This window comes from Oncorhynchus mykiss, chromosome 30 (genome assembly GCF_013265735.2).
Source record: "Oncorhynchus mykiss isolate Arlee chromosome 30, USDA_OmykA_1.1, whole genome shotgun sequence".
Classification (NCBI taxonomy): Eukaryota; Metazoa; Chordata; class Actinopteri; order Salmoniformes; family Salmonidae; genus Oncorhynchus; species Oncorhynchus mykiss.
This window is the reverse complement of record NC_050570.1, coordinates 31,661,197-31,687,140: the sequence shown is the minus strand read 5'-3', so window position 1 is coordinate 31,687,140 and position 25,944 is coordinate 31,661,197. Positions and strand designations below refer to the sequence as shown.

Genomic DNA, 25,944 nt, shown 5'->3' with positions numbered 1-25,944 from the left:
GAATATTTTACTAATAAGGGCTTTCTTGACAGTTGCCTGACAACGCCTTATGTAGAGTGAATGTGTTTTTTACTAGACTTCACTGGAAAATAGGCTAAGGTTCTGTGTCCATAAACAGTGTTAATCATTACCTGTTGAGGTCTGCAGACAATGCAGAAGCTAAGCATTTCTTAAGATTGCTTCTGGATTTTCTTCCTTTGGCTTCAAATTCTCGTATTGCTTCTGTGTTGATCATAGTAGTTGTGTGCGCTCAAACAAGTTTGATGTCTCTCCTAAAAACCCACAAGATTGGGGCAGTTCATCACACCTAGGCTCAAAGTAGGGGGACAGAAGGAGAGAAGATCAAACACAAAGAAGTGTAATAAAACTCAGTTAATATTTCACGAATAACAGACATAGGTGTCTTCCCTAGCCATAGATGAGCTTCTTGTATAACTCAAAGGTCAGAGGGGTATACTACAAAGCAGGTTCAATGAGTTAGCCAGCTAACTTCAATAAACAATCAGAAATAACTATCGACATTCTGGCTCATTAAAATAGCAAAACGTAGATGTGTTTTGGTTGTTAAGTCAATTAGACCCATTTCAAGCTTACCTAAAATAAATAAATAAATAAATAAAGTTCAGCAATTTACCTGGCTAACTCATTGATCCAGTTTTGTAGTAGACACCTCAGAGATCCTAACGGCACTATTTCAATGTCACCTCAAGAATAGGCTAGCTAGCTTTATCAGATAAAAAAAAAACTGTAATTTCGTGAAATTCCCACTTACTTAGCTACTATCAAACGCAAATCACACCCTGTTTAATTGCATGGTAATAGCTACATTAATAATTAATAATAACATATAGTTGTTTTCCTCAGCTGTCAAAACAGTTAGATGGCTACCCTACGTCACTGAAATAGACGCCATCTATCTCAGAGGAACAAAAACAATGAGTAGGCAGCTCCTAAAAAAAATCACAAAAAACGAGCCTATAAAATATCTGTCGATTCATACAGCCACAAGAACTCAATATGGTCCAGTCACTGAGTAAGAGTTTGCGTCAGCACTCGACAGAAACAAAGAAGCAATTAGCACGCTTGCTGTGCTCTCCGACTGACTGTGCTACCCACCCCAATGACGTATGCAAAAGGAGGTATTTTGACCGTAAATACATTAATATGCGCGAATTAAAAAACGGGTCCTAAATGTCATACTGTTTGTAGTAAATGCTCATGTTGCATTCGATCTCTCCTAACAAATAAATTAAATAAAACAGTTAACGTAGTATATATACCACATGAGGCTGCTAAGGGGAGAAAGGCTCATAATAATGTCTGGAACATAGCAAATGGCATTAAACACATGTAAACCACGTGTTTGAAACTATTCCACTCCAGACATTATCGTTTGGGAAAATCGATTTGAACCGTCATCCAACTCGGAATTGCAACTAGGAAACCCAGAACTCTTTCTAGAGCTGTCTTTCCTACCTGAGGAACACTGACGTCATGATTTGACCTCGTAATTTTCCTGAGTTCCCAGTCGTTCTGAACGTGGCATGAACCAAGCTATGCTCCATAACTATAATCATGTTCTAGTACAGGTATTCCCAATGCCGTCGGGGGTACGCCAAATAAAATTGTGATTCACAATTTTCAATTAACAAATAAAGTTGTGTATGTAAGATGGTTAAATAAGAGCAAAATGATTGATTATTATTCTATTATTATTTGTGCCCTGGTCCTATAAGAGCTCTTTGCCACTTTCCACAAGCCGGGTTGTGACAAAAACTCACGCTCATTCTTGTGTTTCATAAATGTATCATATAGTGTGTGTGTGTGTGTGGCAGGCTTTCAATGATGGCAAAAAAACATTTGAGAGTGCGCTGACCCTGGTGGTAGAGGGGGTACGCAGCTGGAGGTTGAATGTTTGAAGGGGTACGGGACTATAAAAAGTTTGGGAACCACTGTTCTAGTATAATGACATAGCATGACAGCAGGCATGCAAATTAGGACAGGTTGTATCTGTCCATTTGTAAATCTGTAGGTCAGGACTGTCAGTTGAAAAGATTGATAATGCCTCCCCAGGCTTCACATGATAGTTTATTTGCTGCTTAAAAAACAAAAATGGTGCAGACCTGGCTCAGTGGATTTCAGAGAAAGGAATAGATACAAACAAAAAAAAAAGTGTACAATATTTAACCGTCACTGTTGTTCTATACAGGAATCTCATAATGAACAACATTCTCAAATAACTGAACAAACATTCTTTTTTTTTTACAAAAATAATATTTTCAGTAAGACAACACTACCTGATAGAGAGGGTCTTCGTCCCAAATGACACCCTGTTCCCTGTACAAGTGTGCACTAAATAGGGAATAGGGTGCCATTTGGGACGAAGACAAGGTGTGGGACAAGAGGGATCCCAAAGGATTGTGAGAGGAGCAATCCAGTGACACATACAGCAGACAAATGCCACAGCTCAACCTCAGAAGACATGGCACAACTTTACAACGCCGCAAAACATTATACAACATTACATTAAAAGGCACCACACAATACAAACTCAGAAGGAGATTTTGCCACACATTTGTAATGTTGTAACCTACAAACTTTAAGGCGGATGTCATGTGCAGAAACGTATTTAATATGCGTCAAACATACTACTGTACTACTCAGTGTCCTCTCAATAAAATGTGCTTTTTTCCTCTTTCACTTTTGACATCTTAAAAAATAGCTGAAATGTGTAAAGATTTAAAGAATGATTGCATTATCGTTATGTTGGTTGGTTTTTCACAGGCATATTCTAGGCTTCCAGTGGTAGGAGTGGCTGGTGGGGACAGAGGGTGGGAGGGAGTGACGGAGAGAGGGAGGAGGCCTCGTTCTAGGATTACATCCCAAATGGCACCCAATTCCCCTATATAGTGCACTACTTTTGACCCGGGCCCTGGTCAAAAGTAGTGCACTATAAAGGGAATAGAGTGCCATTTGGGATGCAAACCTAGCTAGATTCAGTTCCTGTGCGTTTTGCGCCCCTCTCCCTCTTTGAGGAAGGTCCAAATTAGTGTGTTGACGATGTCAGGCTGGTCCTGCTGTAGCCAGTGGCTGGCTCCAGAGATGATGTTGAGTCGGAAGTGGTTCCGGATGTAGACCCTGCATGCCTCAGCCATCTCCTGCTCCAGGAAGGCATCCCTCTCACCCCACAACAACAACACTGGAGACTTGACATCATTCTGGCTCAGTGGGAGGGAGCTGTGGAGAGTATTAACAATAGACCTTATATGGGTTGAGGTCAATTCCATTTAAGTAAATTCAGGAAATAAACTGAAAAGCATCTGAGAACCAGAAAACTGGTTCAACGCGGACCTTCAAATCACGTGATGTAGGCCTCGCCCACAGTACTATACGTTCATGCTTTAAACATACACCACATACATTCAAAAGTTTGGGGTCACTTAGAAATGTACTGGTTTCTGAAAGAAAAGCACATATTTTGTCCATTAAAATAACATCAAATTGATCAGAAACACAGTGTAGACATTGTTAATGTTGTAAATGAATCCTGTAGCTGGAAACGGCTGATTTTTTTAAATGGAATATCTACATAGGCGCACAGAGGCCCATTATCAGCAACCATCACTCCTGTGTTCACAAATGCTTACGCTCCAGATACTCAACTAGTCTAAAGGAGGCCAGTTTTATTGCTTCTTTAATCAGAACTACAGTTTTCAGCTGTGCTAACATAATTGTAAAAGGGTTTTCTAATGATCAATTAGCCTTTTAAAATGATAAACTTGGATTAGCTAACACAACGTGCCATTGGAACACAGGAGTGATGGTTGATGATAATGGGCCCCTGTACCCCTATGTAGATATTCCATTAAAAAAATCAGCCGTTTTCAGCTACAATAGTCATTTTCAACATAAAAAATGTCTACTCTGTATTTTTGATCAACTTGATGTTATTTTAAATGGACAAAACATTTGCTTTTCTTTCAAAAACAAGGACATTTCTAAGTGACCCCAAACTTTTGAACGGTAGTGTACGTGCTTGTAACCTATGTTGTAATCTCTGGAGAGGCTAATTGATTCATTTATATATAGAACACATTTCTCAGACTAATTCATAATAAAGTCAGTGACATCCTTATTATAAAATCCCTGAGCAGAACAAAATATTCGGTTCTGTTTTGAGAGACACTGACTGGCTGCTTTAAGGAAGGAGAGCAGATGGTGAAGTCAGCCATGCACGTTGAGTTCCCATGTCAAGAACATGCACTCTCTGATGTTGTGTGTGTTTGTATGGGTCAGTGTGGTGTGGACGTGCGTGTGGACGTGCTTAACTATACTTTTGGGGACACGAATAGTAAATGAACAAAAGTCCCCACAAGGTCAAATGCTATTTCTAGGGGGTTTATGGTTAAGGTTAGTATTAGGTATAGGGTTAGGAGCTAGGGTTAGGTTTGCGGTTAAGGTTAGTATTAGGTATAGGGTTAGGAGCTAGGGTTAGGTTTACGGTTAAGGTTAGTATTATGGAATAGGGTTAGGAGCTAGGGTTAAGGTTAAGGATAAAGTTTGGGTTAATGTAAGGGTTAGGGAAACTAGGATTTTGAATGGGACTGAATTGTGTATCCCCATAAGGTTAGTTATACAAGATAGTGTGTGTGTGTGAGAGAAAGAGCCAGAGATAAATTACATTGACAAGTTGACTCCTGTAATGAGTCAAAGACAAATAGAAAACAAACAAACAAACCAAAAAACAGAATAGATTATTCCAAAAACCAATTATTTCTCATCGTGCATCTGATTCCCAGACTGCTGTACCACTGGCAAGTGAGGGGACTTATTATATAGACCACTGAGTTTTCACAAGAGGAACTCATTGAAAGTACAATACTATTGTATCAGATGATATCATTTCCAACACAAGAGGGCAGTAATGATTGACATTTTTAGAGGGCGCTTGTGGTAAAATGAAGAGGCAAAACAACAATGGTCAGCTTCGACATGTTCACATTGTGCATGTCCTACATAAGCATGGATGTCCACAGGAGACATCCTAATACAGAGCTCACTAATGAATCATTTCATCATCTTCCTCACCTGAAGACATTCCTGTAGTAGTTGAGGGCCCCGGTCAGGGCCCCTGGCTGGGAGAAGGCGTAGAGATAAGCCTCCATGTCCTCTGAAGTGAGCCACCGACCCTTCCTCCCAATCCCTGTACTACGGCTGGTGAACAGGCCCTTCAGCGCCTATAATACAGAGGGGACAGAAAGACACACTAGGTGGGTGAGTAACTGTGTGTGTGTGTGTGTGTGTGTGTGTGTGTGTGTGTGTGTGTGTGTGTGTGTGTGTGTGGATGCGCTCAAGGTGTGATTTGATCTGGATGGCACTCACAGACAAGGTCCCTTATGTCACCATCACAGTAATACAGATCAGACGATCAGTTACTATAAATGGGATGGTCGTTGTGTTGACTACTGCGAGATGACCTACACTCAAATGAGAAGGACTTAGGCACAACACAATGATTTACTGCTGTTACTCTCCCTATAATTTGGAACAAAGAAAAAATGGGAATGCATTATTTATTTATTTATTAGGCCTGATCAATTTAATCACCTTCTGTCTTGCAGTCAATAATTGTTAGATTTGTCTATTAATGATAGCAATCAGGAAGAACAATCGTGTTTTCGCCAAGAAAAAAAAACAATTGTAGCAAATATTTTTCAATTTTCAATGAAATCACAGCTGCAATCCATAAATTGTTGCCATACACAGACTCCTTGAGAAACAGCCATCACAACCATTACCCTCAACACACACACACACACACACACACACACACACACACACACACACACACACACACACACACACACACACACACACACACACACACACACACACACACACCTTAAAATCATTGATTGAGAGCATGAGCTCTGGGAAGCGAGGCAGCTGGAAGAAGAAGAAGTAGCTGGATTTCAGCAGCTGGCTGGGATGACGCAGGGCATAATCTAGAAACATGGAGGAGAGCGGAGCGTAGAGAAGAGAGACGGAGAGAATAGAGGTAGAAAGAGGAGAACAGGAGAGAAGAATAGAAGAGAAGGGAAAGAATGCAACATTAATAAAAGAGGATGAGAAGAAATCAAGAGTTAGGAGTTCCAAAATATACACTTGCATAACACTTAGAATGAAGCAAGGGTTTTGGCATGTATGGCATGCAAGTATGGACGTTGGCATCTTGCAAGTGTGCAATTTAGGCAAGACACAAATGCGGCACAGTGCATTTGCAAGGGACAGAGAAGGGCTGTGGATGGGCTGTCGGTCAGTGATGTCCACTCTACAGTGCAATGCATTCGGAAAGTATTCAGACCCCTTGACTTTTTCCACATTTTGTTGCATTACAGCCTTACTCTAAAACGGATTAAATACTTTCCCCCCCTCATCTACACACAATACCCCATAATGACAAAGCCAAAAAAGGGTTTAAAATGTTTTTTTGTTGTTGCTAAAAACAGAAATACATTATTTACATAAGTATTCAGACCCTTTGCTATGAGACTCAAAATTGAGTTTGTCATCCTGTTTCCATTGATCATCCTTGAGATGTTTCTACAACTTGATTGGAGTCCACCTGTGGTAAACTCAATTGATTGGACATGATTTGAAAAGGCACACCTGTCTATATAAGGTAACGCAGTCGACAGTGCATGTCAGAGCAAAAACCAAGCCATGATGTCGAAGGAATTGTCCGTACAGTTCCGAGACAGGATTGTGTTGAGGCACAGATCTGGGGAAGGGTACCAAAACATTTCTGCAGCATTGAAGGTCCAGAGCGCTCAGGACCTGACTGAGGCGAAGGTTCACCTTCCAGCAGGACAACGACCCTAAGCACACAGCCAAGACAATGCAGGAGTGGCTTCGGGACAAGTCTCTAAATGTCCTTGAGTGGCCCAGCCAGTGCCCGGATTTGAACCCGATCTCTGGAAATACCTAAAAATAGCTGTGCAGCGACGCTCCCCATCCAACCTGACAGAGCTTGAGAGGATCTGCAGAAAAGAATGGGAGAAACTCCCCCAAATACAGGTGTGCCAAGCTTGTAGCGTCATACCAAAGAAGACTCAAAGCTGTAATCGCTGCAAAAGGTGCTTCAACAAAGTACTGAGTAAAGGGTTTGAATATTTATGCAAATGTAATATTTCCATTTTTAACACACATGCAAAAATGTATACAAACCTGTTTTTGCTTTGTCATAATGGGGTATTGTGTGTAGATTGATGAGGAAAAACACGATTTAATCAATTTTAGAGTAAAAGGCTGCAGCGGAAGAACATGTGGAAAAGGTCAAGGCGTCTGAATACTTTCCGAATGCACTGTATCCTCTTCACCCATGTCCTCTCCTCCAGCCCAGCTGCTCCAACTACATGTTAAAGCATTACTCTATAATTACCTCCTCCATCTCCCCCTTAAGGAAGGAGACTGAGGAGCTACTAGATGAATGGAGTAAACACTTCGAGGTTATAACACCTTATAATTAAAGATGGTAATCATGGTAATAACCCCAGAGCCAAACATATTTTTCTCTAATTAGCACAAGGAGGAAGAGGTTTCTCTCCATTTATATTGAACTAGTAATTGTACTAGTGACACACAGTAGGTCGTTTCATCTGTTGTTTATCTAAGGATGGTGGCTGGTGATGACGTATCAGTGAGGGATGGGGGCAGTTCAGGACAATGACGTGGTCAGGGACTAGTCGATTGGTGTATTAAGTCTATTGCATTCAGTGTACCCACCTATGTATTCACCTATGTAGTCCATGTCATTTGTCAATGTATTTTGTTATGGCTTTTATGTTTGACTATTGCTGCAAAACAAATTTCCCTCTGAGGCACTAAAGTTGAAACTTCAACTTGAACACCGAGGGATGGTAGGACGTACCAGTGAACACAGAGGGATGGTAGGACGTACCAGTGAACACAGAGGGATGGTAGGACGTACCAGTGAACACAGAGGGATGGTAGGACGTACCAGTGAACACAGAGGGATGGTAGGACGTACCAGTGAACACAGAGGGATGGTAGGACGTACCAGTGAACACAGAGGGATGGTAGGACGTACCAGTGAACGCAGAGGGATGGTAGGACGTACCAGTGAACACAGAGGGATGGTAGGACGTACCAGTGAACACAGAGGGATGGTAGGACGTACCAGTGAACACAGAGGGATTTGGGCAGTTTAAGACTCTGAGTTTGGATTGTGATGACATACTAGTGCATACAGAAGGGTGGGGGTAGTTCGGTCCCATACCAGTGAATGCAGAGGTACCCTAACCAGGTCTTTTTGGGGGGTTGAGGACTTTCTAGCAGCTGCAGGGCCCTAAGTGGCTGTATATGTCACTTATTGGCTGGGCCTGCATGGACAATGACCTACCAGTGAAGACAGATGGATGGGGGCAGTTTAAGACGATGAGTTTGGTCACCATCTCGGGGTAGTGGATGGCGAACAGCCAAGCGATGGTTCCTCCCCAATCATGGCCGACCAGGTAACATCTGTTGTAACCTGAGGAGAGATGGAGGAGAGTCTGAGTGCGCGTGACCAGGACCATTTCACTGGCCTTCCATCAGCCAAGCCTTCCATCAGCCGAGCCTTCCATCAGCCGAGCCTTCCATCAGCCGAGCCTTCCATCAGCCGAGCCTTCCATCAGCCGAGCCTTCCATCAGCCGAGCCTTCCATCAGCCGAGCCTTCTTGCCAAGATATACCTCCTGAAGAAGAACAATCGTTCTGCAGTGTACAGTGAAAACAACGTGATGCCTGATTATTCAGCGTATTAGTCATCTTCTTAGGAAGGTTATTGGAAACAACTGAGCCAGTCTGGTGTGCAAGTCTAACAGATTATGTTTTGGGCAGGAGTCTTGCATGATGAATATAATATACTGTGACCATAGCTTATCTTCTTGTAAAAATTGATGTTATTTTCCATGTGAAGCAAATAATACTGACAGTTGTACTGCTATTTGAAAAATCAGCCTTACACAAGGTGAGGGACACTGGTCTTACATAGAGGCCCCCAGGTCTATGAAAGCTTCCTGTTTCACAGAGTAAGTGTGCTCCGTGCTGCCAGGTCTGTAGTGTGTGTGTGTGTGTGTGTGCGCGCATTCTGTATCAGCACGACTACCCATAGTCAGTCAACATGAGTCAGAGGAAGCCTGTCATGTCCTGCTGTGTTGTGGGCCCACGGGGTGTTCACAGGCTGTCCAATCCACACAGTATAGCTACAATGAGAAACTTTGACTCAGCTCAGGACACCAGGCCATGTCACCCTAGTCATGGTCCCTAAAGTGTTCGTTCCTGAATCAGAGTGGGCATGTTTTGTTTCATCTTCCATCATATATACAGCATACACCTGTCTCCTTATGTCTTTGTGTATAAACTAATTAAACTAATGAAAACATGTATATAAGATAGAGAGATAAGACGTGTTCGTCCACTCTCCCCTCTTACCTAGGTATTCCACAATGTCCTTGACGTCGGTGACCAGGTAGTCAAAGCGGTAGCTCTCTGTGGATGACGGCAAGTCAGACTCCCCGTAGCCTCGCAAGTCAACGGCCACCACACGGAACTCACTCTTAAACTCACGCAGCTGGTGGCGCCAGGAAAACCTGGAGGCAGATGGACAGACGAGAGAGAGAGAGAGAGAGAGAGAGAGAGAGAGAGAGAGAGATTAAGACGAGAACCATCTTTGTCTTGATGGCAGGGGAAGGTCACACACAGGACAGTATTTCATAACTAAACCCCATCTTCACTACTGCAATCAAGAGACGACATTCAGTAGAGCGCACAGTTGAAAAACCACTCACAGATAAACCGCGTTTCTCTCTTGAATACACCTACAGAGTTTATATATATTTTTTCAACTGGCACTCAGTTTCCCTTCTTCCCTTCCAAACTGAGTGAAGGTCACCTTTGTATAATATATGTCCCCCCACCCCCCGATTCTAATCCTCACAGTCATCACAGCGGAGAGGAAAAGCTCTCTGGTTGAAGATCTTGTCTGAGGTGGACTGGAGGCCGATTCTCCTCTGAACTGAAAGCCCTATAGAGGAGGACCACAAGGCCTGACTGGGGTTCTGATGAGTCAGGATAAGAGCTGGGCGGTGTCCCAAATGACACCCTATTCCCTATATAGTGCACTACTTTCGACCAAAGTCCTATGGGCCCTGGTCAAAAGTAGTGCACAAGGGAATAGGGTGCCATTTGGGACACACTTCGAGAACAGAGAAACCCAACTTCTCAGAATATAGAAGTTTAAAATAAACACAGGCACTTCCAGTTCCTCCACATAACCACATCTCAAACAGCAACCCCCCGCACCCAAGACCCTCTCTCTCTTCAGAGTGATATGGGAAGCTGTGGTTTAGCACTTTTTCAACACTGAAATAATTGAGAGGGGGAAGTTGTAAGTGTAAAATAGTCTTTCTGTCCAGCTAGGAAAAGAGAGATAGAGGTCGTGTCCCAAAAGGCCAGTGCCCATAGGGCTCTGGTTAAAAGTAGTGCACTATATACGGAATAGGGTGCTATTTGGGATACACTCAGAGTTCATCATGAATTCCTGTACAGTAGATGGGCAGTGAGGCAGCGTTCATTAATAATACACAGTGAGCTCCAAAAGTTTTGGGACAGAGACAAATGTATTGTTGTTTTGGCTCTGTACTCCAGCACTTTGGATTGGAAATGATACAATTTAATTTGCATCCAACAAATCGGGTGAACCGTTTAGAAATTACAGAACGTTTTGTACATAGTCGTCCCCCCCCCCGTTTCAGGAGACCAAAGGTATTGGGGACAAATTCACTTGTGTATTAAAGTGGTTAAAGGTTTATTAATGCTAAACTCCCCTGTTATGGTAATGGTGAGAGGTTAGCATGTCTTGGGGGAATTATATTTATACACACAAATATCATATCCACAAGACATGCTAACCTCTCACCACTACAATAACAGGGGAGATTAGCATTTGTGGGGGCGGCTATGATATTTGTGTGTCTAACTTTCTCACTCATTATTATTAACTATCCATTCAGAACTATCTGTAATCTTGGTTGCATCCAAATGAATGTAGAAGTGTTTAGAAACTTTTATTTACAATAAAAGTGATGACAAAATTACACAATACATTATTGACCATTCATTTCTATTGGGCACAAAATAATCTGAAACACAACCAAAACAAACTTTGTAGTCACAAACTTGACGTAATCATTGCATGCCACTGTTGGAATCGGGGACCAAATACTAAACTGTTGACGACTTTAATAAACATCAATGAATTTGTCTCAATACTTTTGGTCCCAAAAATGGGAGGACTATGTACAAAAAGTGCTGTAATTTCAAAACGGTTCAATCGATATGGATGAAAACACCCTCAAATGAAAATTTCCAGTCTGCACTTTAATCTCAGTCATTGTATCAATTCAAATCCAAAATGCTGGAGTACAAAGCCAAAACATCAAAATATGTGTCACTTTCCTAATACTTTTAGAGCTCACTGTATAACATATATGCCATTTAGCAGACACTTTTATCCAAAGCAACTTAGTCACGTGTGCATACATTTTACAACTGGGTGGCGCGGGAATCAAACCGACAACCCTGCCAGTGCAAGCACCAGGCTCTACCAACTGAGCCATACAGGCCATACGAAGACTTCAACTAAGAAATCAAATCAAATTTTATTTGTCACATACACATGGTTAGCAGATGTTAATGCGAGTGTAGCGAAATGCTTGTGCTTCTAGTTCCGACAATGCAGTAATAACAAGTAATCTAACTAACAATTCCAAAACGACTGTCTTGTACACAGTGTAAGGGGATAAAGAATATGTACATAAGGATATATGAATGAGTGATGGTACAGAGCAGCATAGGCAAGATACAGTAGATGGTATCGAGTACAGTATGTACAAATGAGATGAGTATGTAAACAAAGTGGCATAGTTTAAAGTGGCTAGTGATACATGTATTACATAAGGATACAGTCGATGATATAGAGTACAGTATATACGTATGCATATGAGATGAATAATTTAGGGTAAGTAACATTATATAAGGTAGCATTGTTTAAAGTGGCTAGTGATATATTTACATCATTTCCCATCAATTCCCATTATTAAAGTGGCTGGAGTTGAGTCAGTGTCAGTGTGTTGGCAGCAGCCACTCAGTGTTAGTGGTGGCTGTTTAACAGTCTGATGGCCTTGAGATAGAAGCTGTTTTTCAGTCTCTCGGTCCCAGCTTTGATGCACCTGTACTGACCTCGCCTTCTGGATGATAGCGGGGTGAACAGGCAGTGGCTCGGGTGGTTGATGTCCTTGATGATCTTTATGGCCTTCCTGTGACATCGGGTGGTGTAGGTGTCCTGGAGGGCAGGTAGTTTGCCCCCGGTGATGCGTTGTGCAGACCTCACTACCCTCTGGAGAGCCTTACGGTTGAGGGCGGTGCAGTTGCCATACCAGGCGGTGATACAGCCCGCCAGGATGCTCTCGATTGTGCATCTGTAGAAGTTTGTGAGTGCTTTTGGTGACAAGCCGAATTTCTTCAGCCTCCTGAGGTTGAAGAGGCGCTGCTGCGCCTTCTTCACGATGCTGTCTGTGTGAGTGGACCAATTCAGTTTGTCTGTGATGTGTATGCCGAGGAACTTAAAACTTGCTACCCTCTCCACTACTGTTCCATCGATGTGGATAGGGGGGTGTTCCCTCTGCTGTTTCCTGAAGTCCACAATCATCTCCTTAGTTTTGTTGAGTGTGAGGTTATTTTCCTGACACCACACTCCGAGGGCCCTCACCTCCTCCCTGTAGGCCGTCTCGTCGTTGTTGGTAATCAAGCCTACCACTGTTGTGTCGTCCGCAAACTTGATGATTGAGTTGGAGGCGTGCGTGGCCACGCAGTCGTGGGTCAACAGGGAGTACAGGAGAGGGCTCAGAACGCACCCTTGTGGGGCCCCAGTGTTGAGGATCAGCGGGGAGGAGATGTTGTTGCCTACCCTCACCACCTGGGTGCGGCCCGTCAGGAAGTCCAGTACCCAGTTGCACAGGGCGGGGTCGAGACCCAGGGTCTCGAGCTTGATGACGAGCTTGGAGGGTACTATGGTGTTGAATGCAGAGCTGTAGTCGATGAACAGCATTCTCACATAGGTATTCCGCTTGTCCAGATGGGTTAGGGCAGTGTGCAGTGTGGTTGAGATTGCATCGTCTGTGGACCTATTTGGGCGGTAAGCAAATTGGAGTGGGTCTAGGGTGTCAGGTAGGGTGGAGGTGATATGGTCCTTGACTAGTCTCTCAAAGCACTTCATGATGACGGATGTGAGTGCTACGGGGCGGTAGTCGTTTAGCTCAGTTACCTTAGCTTTCTTGGGAACAGGAACAATGGTGGCCCTCTTGAAGCATGTGGGAACAGCAGACTGGTATAGGGATTGATTGAATATGTCCGTAAACACACCGGCCAGCTGGTCTGCGCATGCTCTGAGGGCGCGGCTGGGGATGCCGTCTGGGCCTGCAGCCTTGCGAGGGTTAACACGTTTAAATGTCTTACTCACCTCGGCTGCAGTGAAGGAGAGACCGCATGTTTTCGTTGCAGGCCGTGTCAGTGGCACTGTATTGTCCTCAAAGCGGGCAAAAAAGTTATTTAGTCTGCCTGGGAGCAAGATACGTTCTTATGATGCAGTAACAATGTACAGTAGAGAAGAGGTCAAAGCGTTGGTTACATAATAGAGTAGGGTGTCCACTCACTCTGCCCAGATGGAATTTTACCAAGACAAATATGATTCTTCATGTTCTGAATCGTTCAGTGGGGTCTTTCTGTAACATATCATTATATCAGAAAAGTCAGATTTCGTTTAGATAATACATCCGATAATAAGCACCGAGCTCTGTTTGACAGAGCGCTAACGGTACCGCTTCTCGCAGTGACTTTCGAGGATTTAACGTCTTCTGCAAAGTTCTGTCCGCGGGTCGCAAAAAAACGTAAAATTAACATCACACGAGCAAAATTAAATATAAAAGGCTTTGAAAATAAAAAGCGTCTGGTACGCTCAGTGCTCCGTTGACATTTCACAAAGGAATTGTACATTAATATAAAAAGCGCATACTAAAATATGAAAATACTACATGTCATGTCTCAAAATCGATATCCATCTTACCTCGTTGTTTTATGTCCTCCGGATTCAAGAAGAAAGAAGACGAGTTCAACGGTGAGCGTGTCAGTTTGTCTCTCACAGAGCATCCAGCCTAGCTGACGCAAAGCTATTTTCCAGACTTTGGACCACTTGTTTCTCCACCTCTGGCCAATGATTTAGTCACCCTAATCTCAGCCATCCTACAAGGGTAAAAACTCCAATAACCTTTGACCCGATTATGATAGAGACATGTGGTTTGGACCATTGATTTTCTTAGAGGAGTATCTACATAACATATTATTTTACTCATTGGTCAAAATATGTGTTTTTGATAGGACACCCACGATAGAATACTATTGTACAGTGCCTTGCGAAAGTATTCGGCCCCCTTGAACTTTGAGACCTTTTGCCACATTTCAGGCTTCAAACATAAAGATATAAAACTGTATTTTTTTGTGAAGAATCAACAACAAGTGGGACACAATCATGAAGTGGAACGACATTTATTGGATATTTAACTTTTTTAACAAATCAAAAACGGAAAAATTGGGCATGCAAAATTATTCAGCCCCTTTACTTTCAGTGCAGCAAACTCTCTCCAGAAGTTCAGTGAGGATCTCTGAATGATCCAATGTTGACCTAAATGACTAATGATGATAAATACAATCCACCTGTGTGTAATCAAGTCTCCGTATAAATGCACCTGCACTGTGATAGTCTCAGAGGTCCGTTAAAAGCGCAGAGAGCATCATGAAGAACAAGGAACACACCAGGCAGGTCCGAGATACTGTTGTGAAGAAGTTTAAAGCCGGATTTGGATACAAAAAGATTTCCCAAGCTTTAAACATCCCAAGGAGCACTGTGCAAGCGATAATATTGAAATGGAAGGAGTATCAGACCACTGCAAATCTACCAAGACCTGGCCGTCCCTCTAAACTTTCAGCTCATACAAGGAGAAGACTGATCAGAGATGCAGCCAAGAGGCCCATGATCACTCTGGATGAACTGTAGAGATCTACAGCTGAGGTGGGAGACTCTGTCCATAGGACAACAATCAGTCGTATATTGCACAAATCTGGCCTTTATGGAAGAGTGGCAAGAAGAAAGCCATTTCTTAAAGATATCCATAAAAAGTGTTGTTTAAAGTTTGCCACAAGCCACCTGGGAGACACACCAAACATGTGGAAGAAGGTGCTCTGGTCAGATGAAACCAAAATTGAACTTTTTGGCAACAATGCAAAACGTTATGTTTGGCGTAAAAGCAACACAGCTGAACACACCATCCCCACTGTCAAACATGGTGGTGGCAGCATCATGGTTTGGGCCTGCTTTTCTTCAGCAGGGACAGGGAAGATGGTTAAAATTGATGGGAAGATGGATGGAGCCAAATACAGGACCATTCTGGAAGAAAACCTGATGGAGTCTGCAAAAGACCTGAGACTGGGACGGAGATTTGTCTTCCAACAAGACAATGATCCAAAACATAAAGCAAAATCTACAATGGAATGGTTCAAAAATAAACATATCCAGGTGTTAGAATGGCCAAGTCAAAGTCCAGACCTGAATCCAATCGAGAATCTGTGGAAAGAACTGAAAACTGCTGTTCACAAATGCTCTCCATCCAACCTCACTGAGCTCGAGCTGTTTTGCAAGGAGGAATGGGAAAAAATTTCAGTCTCTCGATGTGCAAAACTGATAGAGACATACCCCAAGCGACTTACAGCTGTAATTGCAGAAAAAGGTGTCGCTACAAAGTATTAACTTAAGGGGGCTGAATAATTTTGCACGCCCAATTTCAGTTTTTGATTTGTTAAAGAAGTTTGAAATATCCAATAAATGTCGTTCCATTTCATGATTGTGTCCCACTTGTTGTTGATTCTTCACAAAAAAAATACAGTTTTATATCTTTATGTTTGAAGCCTGAAATGTGGCAAAAGGTCGCAAAGTTCAAGGGGGCCGAATACTTTCGCAAGGCACTGTATGAGGTTGATACAGCAGTGGGCTACTATAAGGGGTCGGTGATTCAAGGGGGACCTGGTTGGTTAGTTTACAACAGAGCTCCTTTCAAAAATGCTTTCTAACTATAAAAAACACAAATAAAAAGAACAAAACTTGACTTGACAGGCAATACCAATATAATAGTTTGGTCTATATTAAGACTAGATATTCCTGGACAAAAAAGCAAGAAAAAATAAGAATTTCTATTGAAAGTGACTATTAGTTCAGGACTAGGCTTAATCTGTGTCCTGGTTGGGACACAGGCCCCATATGTGTATATAATGTGTAGATGCAGTGTGTAGTCTAGAAGTCTTACCAGAACTCTGGGAAGCCATGCAAAAACAGCATGAGTGGTTTCCCTCGCTCTCCAGCAGCAACATAGTGAAACCTCAGACCAGACTCCTGAGAATAAAGACAGAGGACAGATCAGTCAGTCAGTCACCAGGGACACACTATAATATCGTGTCATCACTTCCCTGCCCTCTATCACGTAGGCTGTTACTGTCTGCTCTCTGGCTGCGCCCCAAATTAGTATTTTAGTAGAAGCTGTTATCCAGAGCAACTTAGTTGCATTCGCCCTATTCCATATATAGTGCACTATGTAAGGAATATGGTGTAATTTAGGACGAAGATACTGTCTACTCTCTGTGACATAAACCTATCATCCTCAAACATCGCTGTGTGCTTTATGGCACTGTAAAACAGGGAGAGAACAGGGACAGAGCAGGGCCATCGCATAAACACAGCGCTGGCCTGCCTTCTGGTCATTCCAGTATGAAGCATTCTGTATATTATGAAATCTGTCAATGACATTTATAGCCAATTTTATTCAAATTATTGTAAATGCATGTTTTAATGGTTTGTAGAATAGGTTATTTTTATGGTCAAACCATTGAGTAAAGTGCACATTCATTTCTTCGGTTTTTGTTCATCTGCATGGACTTGTAGTTTACTGTATCTGTAAAAACAGCCAAGCAGTCAGTTATGGTATGTGTCCATGCCCTCTAGCTTGTCATTTTAGTCAGAATGCCCAACAGCCCATTAGTCAGTCACTAGAGGTTGACCGATTAATTGGAATAGCCAATTAATTAAGGCCGGTTTCAAGTTTGCATAACAATCGGAAATCGGTAATTTTGGACGCCGATTTAAAAAAAACTTTATTTAATCTTTATTTAACTAGGCAAGTCAGTTAAGAACGCATTCTTATTTTCAATGACGGCCTAGGAACAGTGTGTTAACTGCCTTGTTCAGGGGCAGAACAACAGATTTTTACCTTGTCAGCTCAGGAATTCAATCTTGCAACCTTACGGTTAACTAGTCCAACTCTCTAACCACCTGCCTCACGAGGAGCCCGCCTGTTACGCGAATGCAGTAAGAAGCCAAGGTAAGTTGCTAGCTAGCATTAAACTTATCTTTTAAAAAACAATCAATCAATCATAATCACTAGTTATAACTACACATGGTTGATGATATTACTAGTTTATCTAGCGTGTCCTGCGTTGCATATAATCGATGCAGTGCGCATTCGCAAAAAAAGGACTGTCGTTGCTCCAATGTGTACCTAACCATAAACAATGCATTTCTTAAAATCAATATACAGAAGTATATATTTTTAAACCTGCATATTTAGCTAAAAGAAATCCAGGTTAGCAGGAAATATTAACCAGGTGAAATTGTGTCACTTCTCTTGCGTTCATTGCATGCAGAGTCAGGGTATATGCAACAGTATGTGCCGCCTGGCTCTTTGCAAACTAATTTGCCATAATTTTACATAATTATGACATAACATTGAAGGTTGTGCAATGTAACAGGAATATTTAGACTTATGGATGTCACCCGTTAGATAAAATACAGAACGGTTCGGTATTTCCCTGAAAGAATAAACATTTTGTTTTTGAGATGATAGTTTCCGGATTCGACCATATTAATGACCTAAGGCTCGTATTACTGTGTGTTATTATGTTATAATTAAGTCTATGATTTGATAGAGCAGTCTGACAGCAATGGTAGGCACCAGCAGGCTCGTAAGCATTCATTCAAACAGCACTTTCGTGCATTTTGCCAGCAGCTCTTCGCAATGCTTCAAGCATTGCGCTGTTTATGACTTCAAGCCTATCAACTCCCGAGATTAGGCTGGTGTAACCGATGTGAAATGGCTAGTTAGCGGGGTGCGCGCTAATAGCGTTTCAAACAGCACTTTCTCTGAGACTTGGAGTAGTTATTCCCCTTGCTCTGCATGGGTAATGCTGCTTCGAGGGTGGCTGTTGTCGATGTGTTCCTGGTTCGAGCCCAGGTAGGAGCGAGAAGAGGGATGGAAGCTATACTGTTACACTGGCAATAATAAAGTGCCTATAAGAACATCCAATAGTCAAAGGTATATGAAATACAAATCGCATAGAGAGAAATAGTCCTATAATAACTACAACCTAAAACTTCTTACCTGGGAATATTGAAGACTCATATTAAAAGGAACCACCAGCTTTCATATGTTCTCATGTTCTGAGCAAGGAACTTAAACGTTAGCTTTCTTAAATTGCACATATTGCACTTTTACTTTCTTCTCCAACACTTTGTTTTTGCGTTATTTAAACCAAATTGAACATGTTTCATTATTTATTTGAGGCTAAATTGATTTTATTGATGTATTATATTAAGTTAAAATAAGTATTCATTCAGTATTGTTGTAATTGTCATAATTACAAGTACATTTTTTTAAAAAATCTAAAATCGGCAGATTAATCGGTATCGGCTTTTTTTGGTCCTCCAATAATTGGTATCAGTATCGGCATTGAAAAATCATAATCGGTCGACCTCTATCAGTCACCCTTCTTTTTTCAACCAGAGACATTCTCTGTCACTTGCTCGTTGTAAGTCCCACTTCCAGCTAGTGAGTTGCGGTGAAGACAAGTGGACACTGTGAGTTCTCCTCAGAAGACAAGTTGCGGCAAGTTTTAGCGTTGAGCAGAGCATGGACCGCCAGTGACAACGCTGTCTGCGTTTACACAGCCAGCGTGACGAGATTGATGAGCTTATTGAAGCAGTCAGGAAGATGGAAGGTTCATACAGTCCACCCAATCAATGTCGCCAGTACCCACCTGAACCTGACGGACACTGCCAGTTGTCACATGACCGGCTCAGCCAGCCTTTAAACAGTTCTCTCCTTTAACAACTGAAAGAAGTCTCAGAGGGGGAGAACAGGGACTTGTGCCACCAAGCTGTCCAAGACATCATCTCAGAGATTGTCATGCAACAGAAGCACCAGAAATAGGTCCAGCGGTTCTACAGTCTTCTCCAGGGACAGAGGAGCTATCCGAGCTCACTGTCGCAATCAGCTCCTGTCGCAGTCTCAACTGGTACCCAGTGGTGCCATCGCCGTCTCCAATGACAGAGGTTTTGCAGACCCCTGTTCTGGACCCAAGATAAATCCTCACATCCCTGACTGTTGTCGAGGAGGAAAACCTACAGACTTCTCAAAGTATCGAGGAGCTGCCAGAGTCACCCAGAGGGAGAAGCCTACTCCTACTCCATCTGACACCTCCGAATGTCAGTTGGTCCATAATGCGGGAACACTGCATGCAGGTGCTGTAGGCGCCAAGTCCAGCCCTGCCACTCAGACCTTTCCCGTCCCTTCCTGGTGGGATCTGCCTAGTCTTACCTTCGACGTCCAGCCTGCTGCTGTCCAAAGATGTCTCCCTGCACCTCCCTGGGAACCCCTCCAGTCTCTGCTGCAGTAGCTCAGTCTGTGTCTGCTGTCAAATCAAAGTTTATTTGTCACGTGCGCTGAATACAACAGGTAGACCTTACAGTGAAATGCTTACAGTCCCTGCTGGTCTTAGCCTTGGGGTTCTTGCTAGTCCCTCCGAACTGTGTCCCTCTAGCTCCTGCCTTGGGAGACTGAGGTGTTCAGTATCCTGTCGTAGGAGAAACCTCACCCTCTGCCCTACTAGGTCCTCGGTCAATAGCCTCAGAGGGTCCAGAGCATCTTAGCCCTCAGTTCCCTGATCACCTAGGGAAAGGGGATACCTATTCAGTTGCCTAACAATGCATTCAACCGAAATGGATCTTCCACATTTAACCCAAACTCTCCCAGTAGGCCCCGTGCTTTCTGTCCTGATAGATATGACATCCCATAGCTCAGTCTGTAGCCCAGTCAGGCCCCAAATCACTAGCTCTGTCAGGCTCAAGTCAACAGCTCTGGGCAACAATCAGTCAGTTTCTCCTGCACCAGGGTTCCAGCTTCTCCCACCTTTGGGTATTTTTCTCACTCTCTTTTAGGTGTGCAGCTGTCTCCTGTCCTAAGATCTCTGACTATTGCCGCTGTGGGAATCCAGTTGATCTCAGTTCCTGACGCGCAGCCCTCTCCTGTAGCTGACGTGGGGTTCTGGCTGGCTGCTATCCTGAAATCGCTGCCCCTTACTGTTGTGGAGATCCAGCCGACTTCAGCCCGTCCTGGGGGCCTCTCCTGTCGCTGACGGGCGGGATCGCCATCTTCAGTTCGGAGGCTCTCGTTGAGCTCTGCTACGGCCCTGCGATCTCCGGTCCTGAAACCTTTGTTGATACCTGTGACCTTGCCATCTGCAGTCCCGGGGCCTTGTCTGGTCTTCCTGCTGCAGCCTGACCTCCTGATCCGGGGCCTTCACCTGGTCCCTCTGCCTGTGTCCGGACTGTCCGGTGGCCACCACCCATTGCTGCTTTGTGGATCCAGTCACCAAAGTATCCAGTCCCAGGGTCCTTGCCGAGCTCTGCCACTGCAGCCCTGATGTCTCCAGTCCTGGTGTCCTCAGTTGACACCATGCCGGGGGTCAAGATGACTCCTGCTCCTCTGCTGGGGGGCCTTACAAGCCTTCACTGCATCCTGTTTCTCCCATCTTCTAGAACAGCCTTACAGCCTAAACTGGCTCCCGCCATGTCACACGCCCTGATCTGGTGACCTCAAGCACCTTTGTGACGAGGCAGCCAGCTGCACCAAGAGACAGGACATCTGTTGGACCAGTCGCCCGTCTGGTTTACGTCTCTGCCTCGCTGGATGACCACAAGTCTTCATGTCATCCCTTGCTGCCCTTTGTTATTGAGTGCAACTCTATACAACACATTTTGGGGCGGCTTTAAAAATGGCCATGCAGTCAGTCATGGTAAGTCTCTATACATCTCTAGTTTGTCCCTTTAGTTAGAATGCCTAACATCTCCTCAGTCAATCACCCTTCCATTTCTAACCAATCAGAGACATTCTCTATCACTTGCTCGTTGTAAGTCCCACCTCCAGCCAATGCACTGTGGTCAGTGTTGGAATGTTCACGGTTTTCCCACCAAATTGGGCTACTTTGAAAACAATGTTGTGGGTGAAAATGTATTTGTCATGGGTTGCAGGTTTTTGGGCTATTTCTAAGTTGCCCCGTGGCCACAATGACATTTCTCTACACCTGCAATAACATCTGCTAAATATGTGTATGTGACCAAACACATTTGATTCAATTTGTCTTAAAAGTATATATATTTCACTGTGACTTGCTTCTGACTGTCAGGCAGTGAGGCAGGCTGTTGCTGAGTGAGTGGTGGGGAGGTCCTCAATGAAACTGATATTAGGCTAAATGTGAAGAATTATACATTTGCCTCTGTTGGCCATCAACTAGTGTATTAATTTATATGTCGTTGTAGTCTACCATCACTGGAGTCATTGCAAATCAATTTGTTCCACTTCTGTAGCCTACCTGGAGGCTGGCAAACCAATTTAATAAAGATCCTTTAACTTCAGTTTATTGTTGTTGTAGCCTTGTGTTATTATGCAGTTATTCATGGACATTTTAAGTTGATTAAATTGGAAATAATCAAAGCTCTATCACAATTGCCTATCAGTTGTTGGAACGCATTAGATTGACAGTAACAGCAGCCAGATTAGGCTACAGGTAAAACCAATTCTAAAAAATAAACACTGGCTGTTGTTGACAAGCATATTCAGTTCATATACATAATATTTAATTCAGTGATTGAAATTATGACCCCCCCCCCCCCCCCCCATCCTCAGTAGCCTATTCCAGCAGGCTTTTGGGAAACACAAGCACTCTTAATCACCTCGCTATTCATGTTGAATAAATGAGTCTGTTAATTTGAACTAAGCAAGCTGCTAAATCGTTCAGTTTACATCTTACCTACATATTGTCTAGGCTACTGTAGACTATCTGAATTGAGATGTAGGCCTATCAGGGGCTATAGGTTACCTGCCTTTATCCAAGAAAACCATGGCAAAATGTAATTACATTCATAAACCCAGATTTTGATCTGTAGCCTATGCCTATTGAAATCAAGTCAAAATCGCAAATGGGCCATTTGTTGTCTTAACATTTGGCACATAATATCAGCACAATTGCCAGAAGAAAAAAAACATTAGTTTATGTTCATCCAAGTTTTCTTGCTCAGGGATTTCGAGATCCTCTGTCCATCCTTCATCACTCAAACTCTCAAATGGTCCTTCGATTCTACAACCAAGCCATATTTTTTCAGTATCTCATTTCTGATTTAACAACATCACAGTATCCTAAAATCCCCAGATACACAGCTCAAGTTTATCTCTGGCAAAATGTAGCTAGGTTACTTACTGACCAAGTTAAATCCCACAGTTACTTTGGATTTCAAGTAACATATATTATTCTTACAGCTGAACTGTCACATTCTTATTATGAGTATGCATTTTATGCTATGTGAATCCTACGAGGGATATTGTCTTCATAAATAAATACTTAAAAAAAAAAAAAAAAAGGAGAATTTACAGTTTAGCATACCTCCATTCTCCGTACTCACGTGAAATCGTGATATTTGTCACGAATCACAACAGGATAATATAACTGCTGCTGCTGCTGCTGCTCCTAATGGAGCTCTTTTCAGCACTACCTCAGAGTTGAGCGCAGAAATTAATAACAGTAGCCTACCGACACTGAACATCTTATACCTGCATAACGTTTCTCTGAAATGCCCCCAAAAATAAACATATGCGCCCACGATTTGCATGTAGCCTGAAGGCCTATTTTGATTTATTTCTGATTTCAACGCTACAGGCAAGCTAGGCGCAAACAAAATGACCTATGCAGACCTCTCATGAACACAAAAGGCTATTTCCCAATCCCAAATAGTCGTATTTTCACCTGCGGTACTTTACCTTTATTCTAACATAACAGTGCGTTCCCAAGGACGTGTCGTTCAGGCATGCAGGGGGTGTTTCGCGAATTCCCCACTGGAAGGTTGTTGACGGCCTTAAAATTATGTTCCACCAAAGTTTCAGCAGCGCTACGGCAGTGCAAAGGGCACAATAACCGTATATCAACGACCAATAACCCAAAACTCGGATCCTCAGCGTGAGTCCGATTGTAAACATGAGCAAGTTATAGAGCACTCTCGCCATCTTTACATTAATGCGGAAAACACCGCGGTTCACGTTACCTACCTAGCTACCTATTTATTATTTTGTTAATTGGTTGATTATCATGAAATATCGCTCATCGTTATCCGGTAGTCCGGTGTCGCCCTACTAACAGTGTATCTGCATGACTGTCTGTCCGCCACTCGCACCAGGGAGGATTCCTGTTCTATTCTAAACCGGCTAAATGAATCGTTCACGATTGGAGCAGCAAATCAGAATTCACGCGTGAGTTTGATGACAACAAAGGTTGTATAGCTCGAGATGGTTGATTAACTCCTTCTGCTGTATAATACGAGACTCCTCGTCACCTCCAAAACCTTCCCATGTGTTTAGAAAGCAAAACAGGAGATATGGAGTTTCTGACTGTAACTGATCTTTACACCTCACCCTCTCTGGGATTAAAGGTGAAAGACCGTTACTCATGCCTCAAGGGTAAAAAATAATCTCTGACTTCAAGGGCTGTAATCCATTGATCAAACCAAGGGTGAGGGATGCTGACATGGGAAGTATATGGAAGTACAAAGGTTCATGTACAGAACTGACTCCCAGTGAGTGTCTTGCTATTATTGCAACATACTGGCATGCAGTTGGGGACAACAGCCTTTGGGTGCATGAGTAAAAAACCCTGAAATATTATTTCATAGATATTATATACAGTTGCATTCAGAAGTTTACATAGACTCAGGTTGGAGTCATTAAAACGAGTTTTTCTTGTTAACAAACTATAGTTTTGGCAAGTTGGTTAGGACATCTACTGTGTGCATGACACAAGTAATTTTTCCAACAATTGTTTACAGACAGATTATTTCACTTATAATTCACTGTATCACAATTCCAGTGGGTCCGAAGTTTACATACACTAAATTGACTGTGCCTTTAAACAGCTTGGAAAATTCCAGAAAATGTCATGGCTTTAGAAGCTTCTGATAGGCTAATTGATGTCATTTGAGTCAATTGGAGGTGTACCTGTGGATGTATTTCAAGGCCTACCTTCAAACTCAGTGCCTCTTTGCTTGACATCATGGGAAAATCAAAATAAAACAGCCAAGACCTCCACAAGTCTGTGTAGACCTTTTTTGTAGACCTCCACAAGTCTGATTCATCCTTGGGACAATTTCCAAACGCCTGAAGGTACCACGTTCATCTGTACAAGCAATAGTACGCAAGTATAAACACCATGGGACCACGCAGCCGTCATACCCCTCAGGAAGGAGACACGTTCTGTCTCTTAGAGATGAATGTACTTTGGTGCGAAAAGTGCAAATCAATCCCAGAACAGCAGCAAAGGACCTTGTGACGATGTGAAGATGCTGGAGGAAACAGGTACAAAAGTATTATATCCATAGTAAAACAAGTCTTATATTGACATAACCTGAAAGGCCTCTCAGCAAGGAAGAAGCCACTGCTCCAAAACCGCCATTAAAAAAGCCAGACTACGGTTTGCAACTGCACATGGGGACAAAGATCATACTTTTTGGAGAAATGGAGAAATGTTCTCTGGTCTGATGAAACAAAATAGAACTGTTTGGCCATAATGACCATCGTTATGTTAGGAGGAAAAAGGGGGAGGGCGGCTTGCAAGCCGAAGAACACCATCCCAACTGTGAAGCACGGGTGTGGCAGCATCATGTTGTGGGGGTGCTTTACTGCAGGAGGGACTGGTGCACTTCACAAAATAGATGGCATCATGAGCTAGGTAAATTATGTGGATATATTGAAGCAACATCTCAAGACATCAGTCAGGAAGTTAAAGCTTGGTCGCAAATGGGTCTTCCAAATGGACAATGACCCCAAGCATACTTCCAAAGTTGAGGCAAATTGGCTTAAGGACAACAAAGTCAAGGTATTGGAGTGGCCATCACAAAGCCCTGACCTCAATCCCATAGAAAATTTGTGGGCAGAACTGAAAAGGCGTGTGCAAGCAAGGAGGCCTACAAACCTGACTCAGTTACACCAGCTCTGTCAGGAGGAATGGGTCAAAATTCACCCAACCTTTTGTGGGAAGCTTGTGGAAGGCTACCCGAAACGTTTGATCGAAGTTAAGCAATTTAAAGGCAATGCTACCAAATACTAATTGAGTGTATATAAACTTCTGACCCACTGGGAATGTGATAAATGAATTACTTCAGCTTTTATTTATTTCTCTCTACTATTGTTCTAACATTACTCATTCTTAAAATAAAGTGGTGATCCTAACTGACCAAAAACAGGGCATTTTTACTAGGATTAAATGTCAGGAATTGTGGAAAACTGAGATTAAATGTATTTGGCTAAGGTGTATGTAAACTGCCGACTTCAACTGTACACGTGTACAAAACATTAAGTGCATTTGCTGTTTTTCCCATGACAGACTGACCATTCAAGTTTCCCGTGTG

General features: G+C 42.9%; 2 protein-coding genes across 6 annotated transcripts in view; both read right to left on the bottom strand.

The window, feature by feature from the left end:
- Positions 1–1,086, bottom strand: part of LOC110521715 (AP2-interacting clathrin-endocytosis protein) — a 44,878-nt gene extending 43,792 nt beyond the window's left edge. For 2 of the 5 annotated variants that reach the window (XM_021599512.2, XM_036969478.1), the window contains exons 1-2: positions 635–1,086; positions 132–307 (exon numbers count right to left, since the gene is read on the bottom strand). In XM_021599512.2, coding sequence (XP_021455187.2) covers positions 132–235 — 104 coding nt within the window. In that variant the 5' untranslated portion in view covers positions 236–307; positions 635–1,086. The remainder of the gene's footprint in view (positions 1–131; positions 308–634) is intronic. The other 3 variants (XM_021599511.2, XM_036969477.1, XM_036969476.1) reach the window with 2 other exon arrangements.
- Positions 1,087–2,070: 984 nt separating this feature from the next.
- On the bottom strand, positions 2,071–23,963 carry LOC110521714 (epoxide hydrolase 4). The gene is made up of 7 exons (XM_036969207.1): positions 23,309–23,963; positions 16,475–16,560; positions 9,495–9,652; positions 8,423–8,551; positions 5,902–6,005; positions 5,089–5,237; positions 2,071–3,237 (listed from the first exon to the last, which is right to left on the bottom strand). The coding sequence occupies exons 1-7, from the start codon at positions 23,549–23,551 to the stop codon at positions 2,997–2,999; spliced, it is 1,110 nt and encodes a 369-aa protein (XP_036825102.1). The 5' UTR covers positions 23,552–23,963; the 3' UTR covers positions 2,071–2,996.
- Between the last annotated feature and the right edge of the window lie 1,981 nt (positions 23,964–25,944).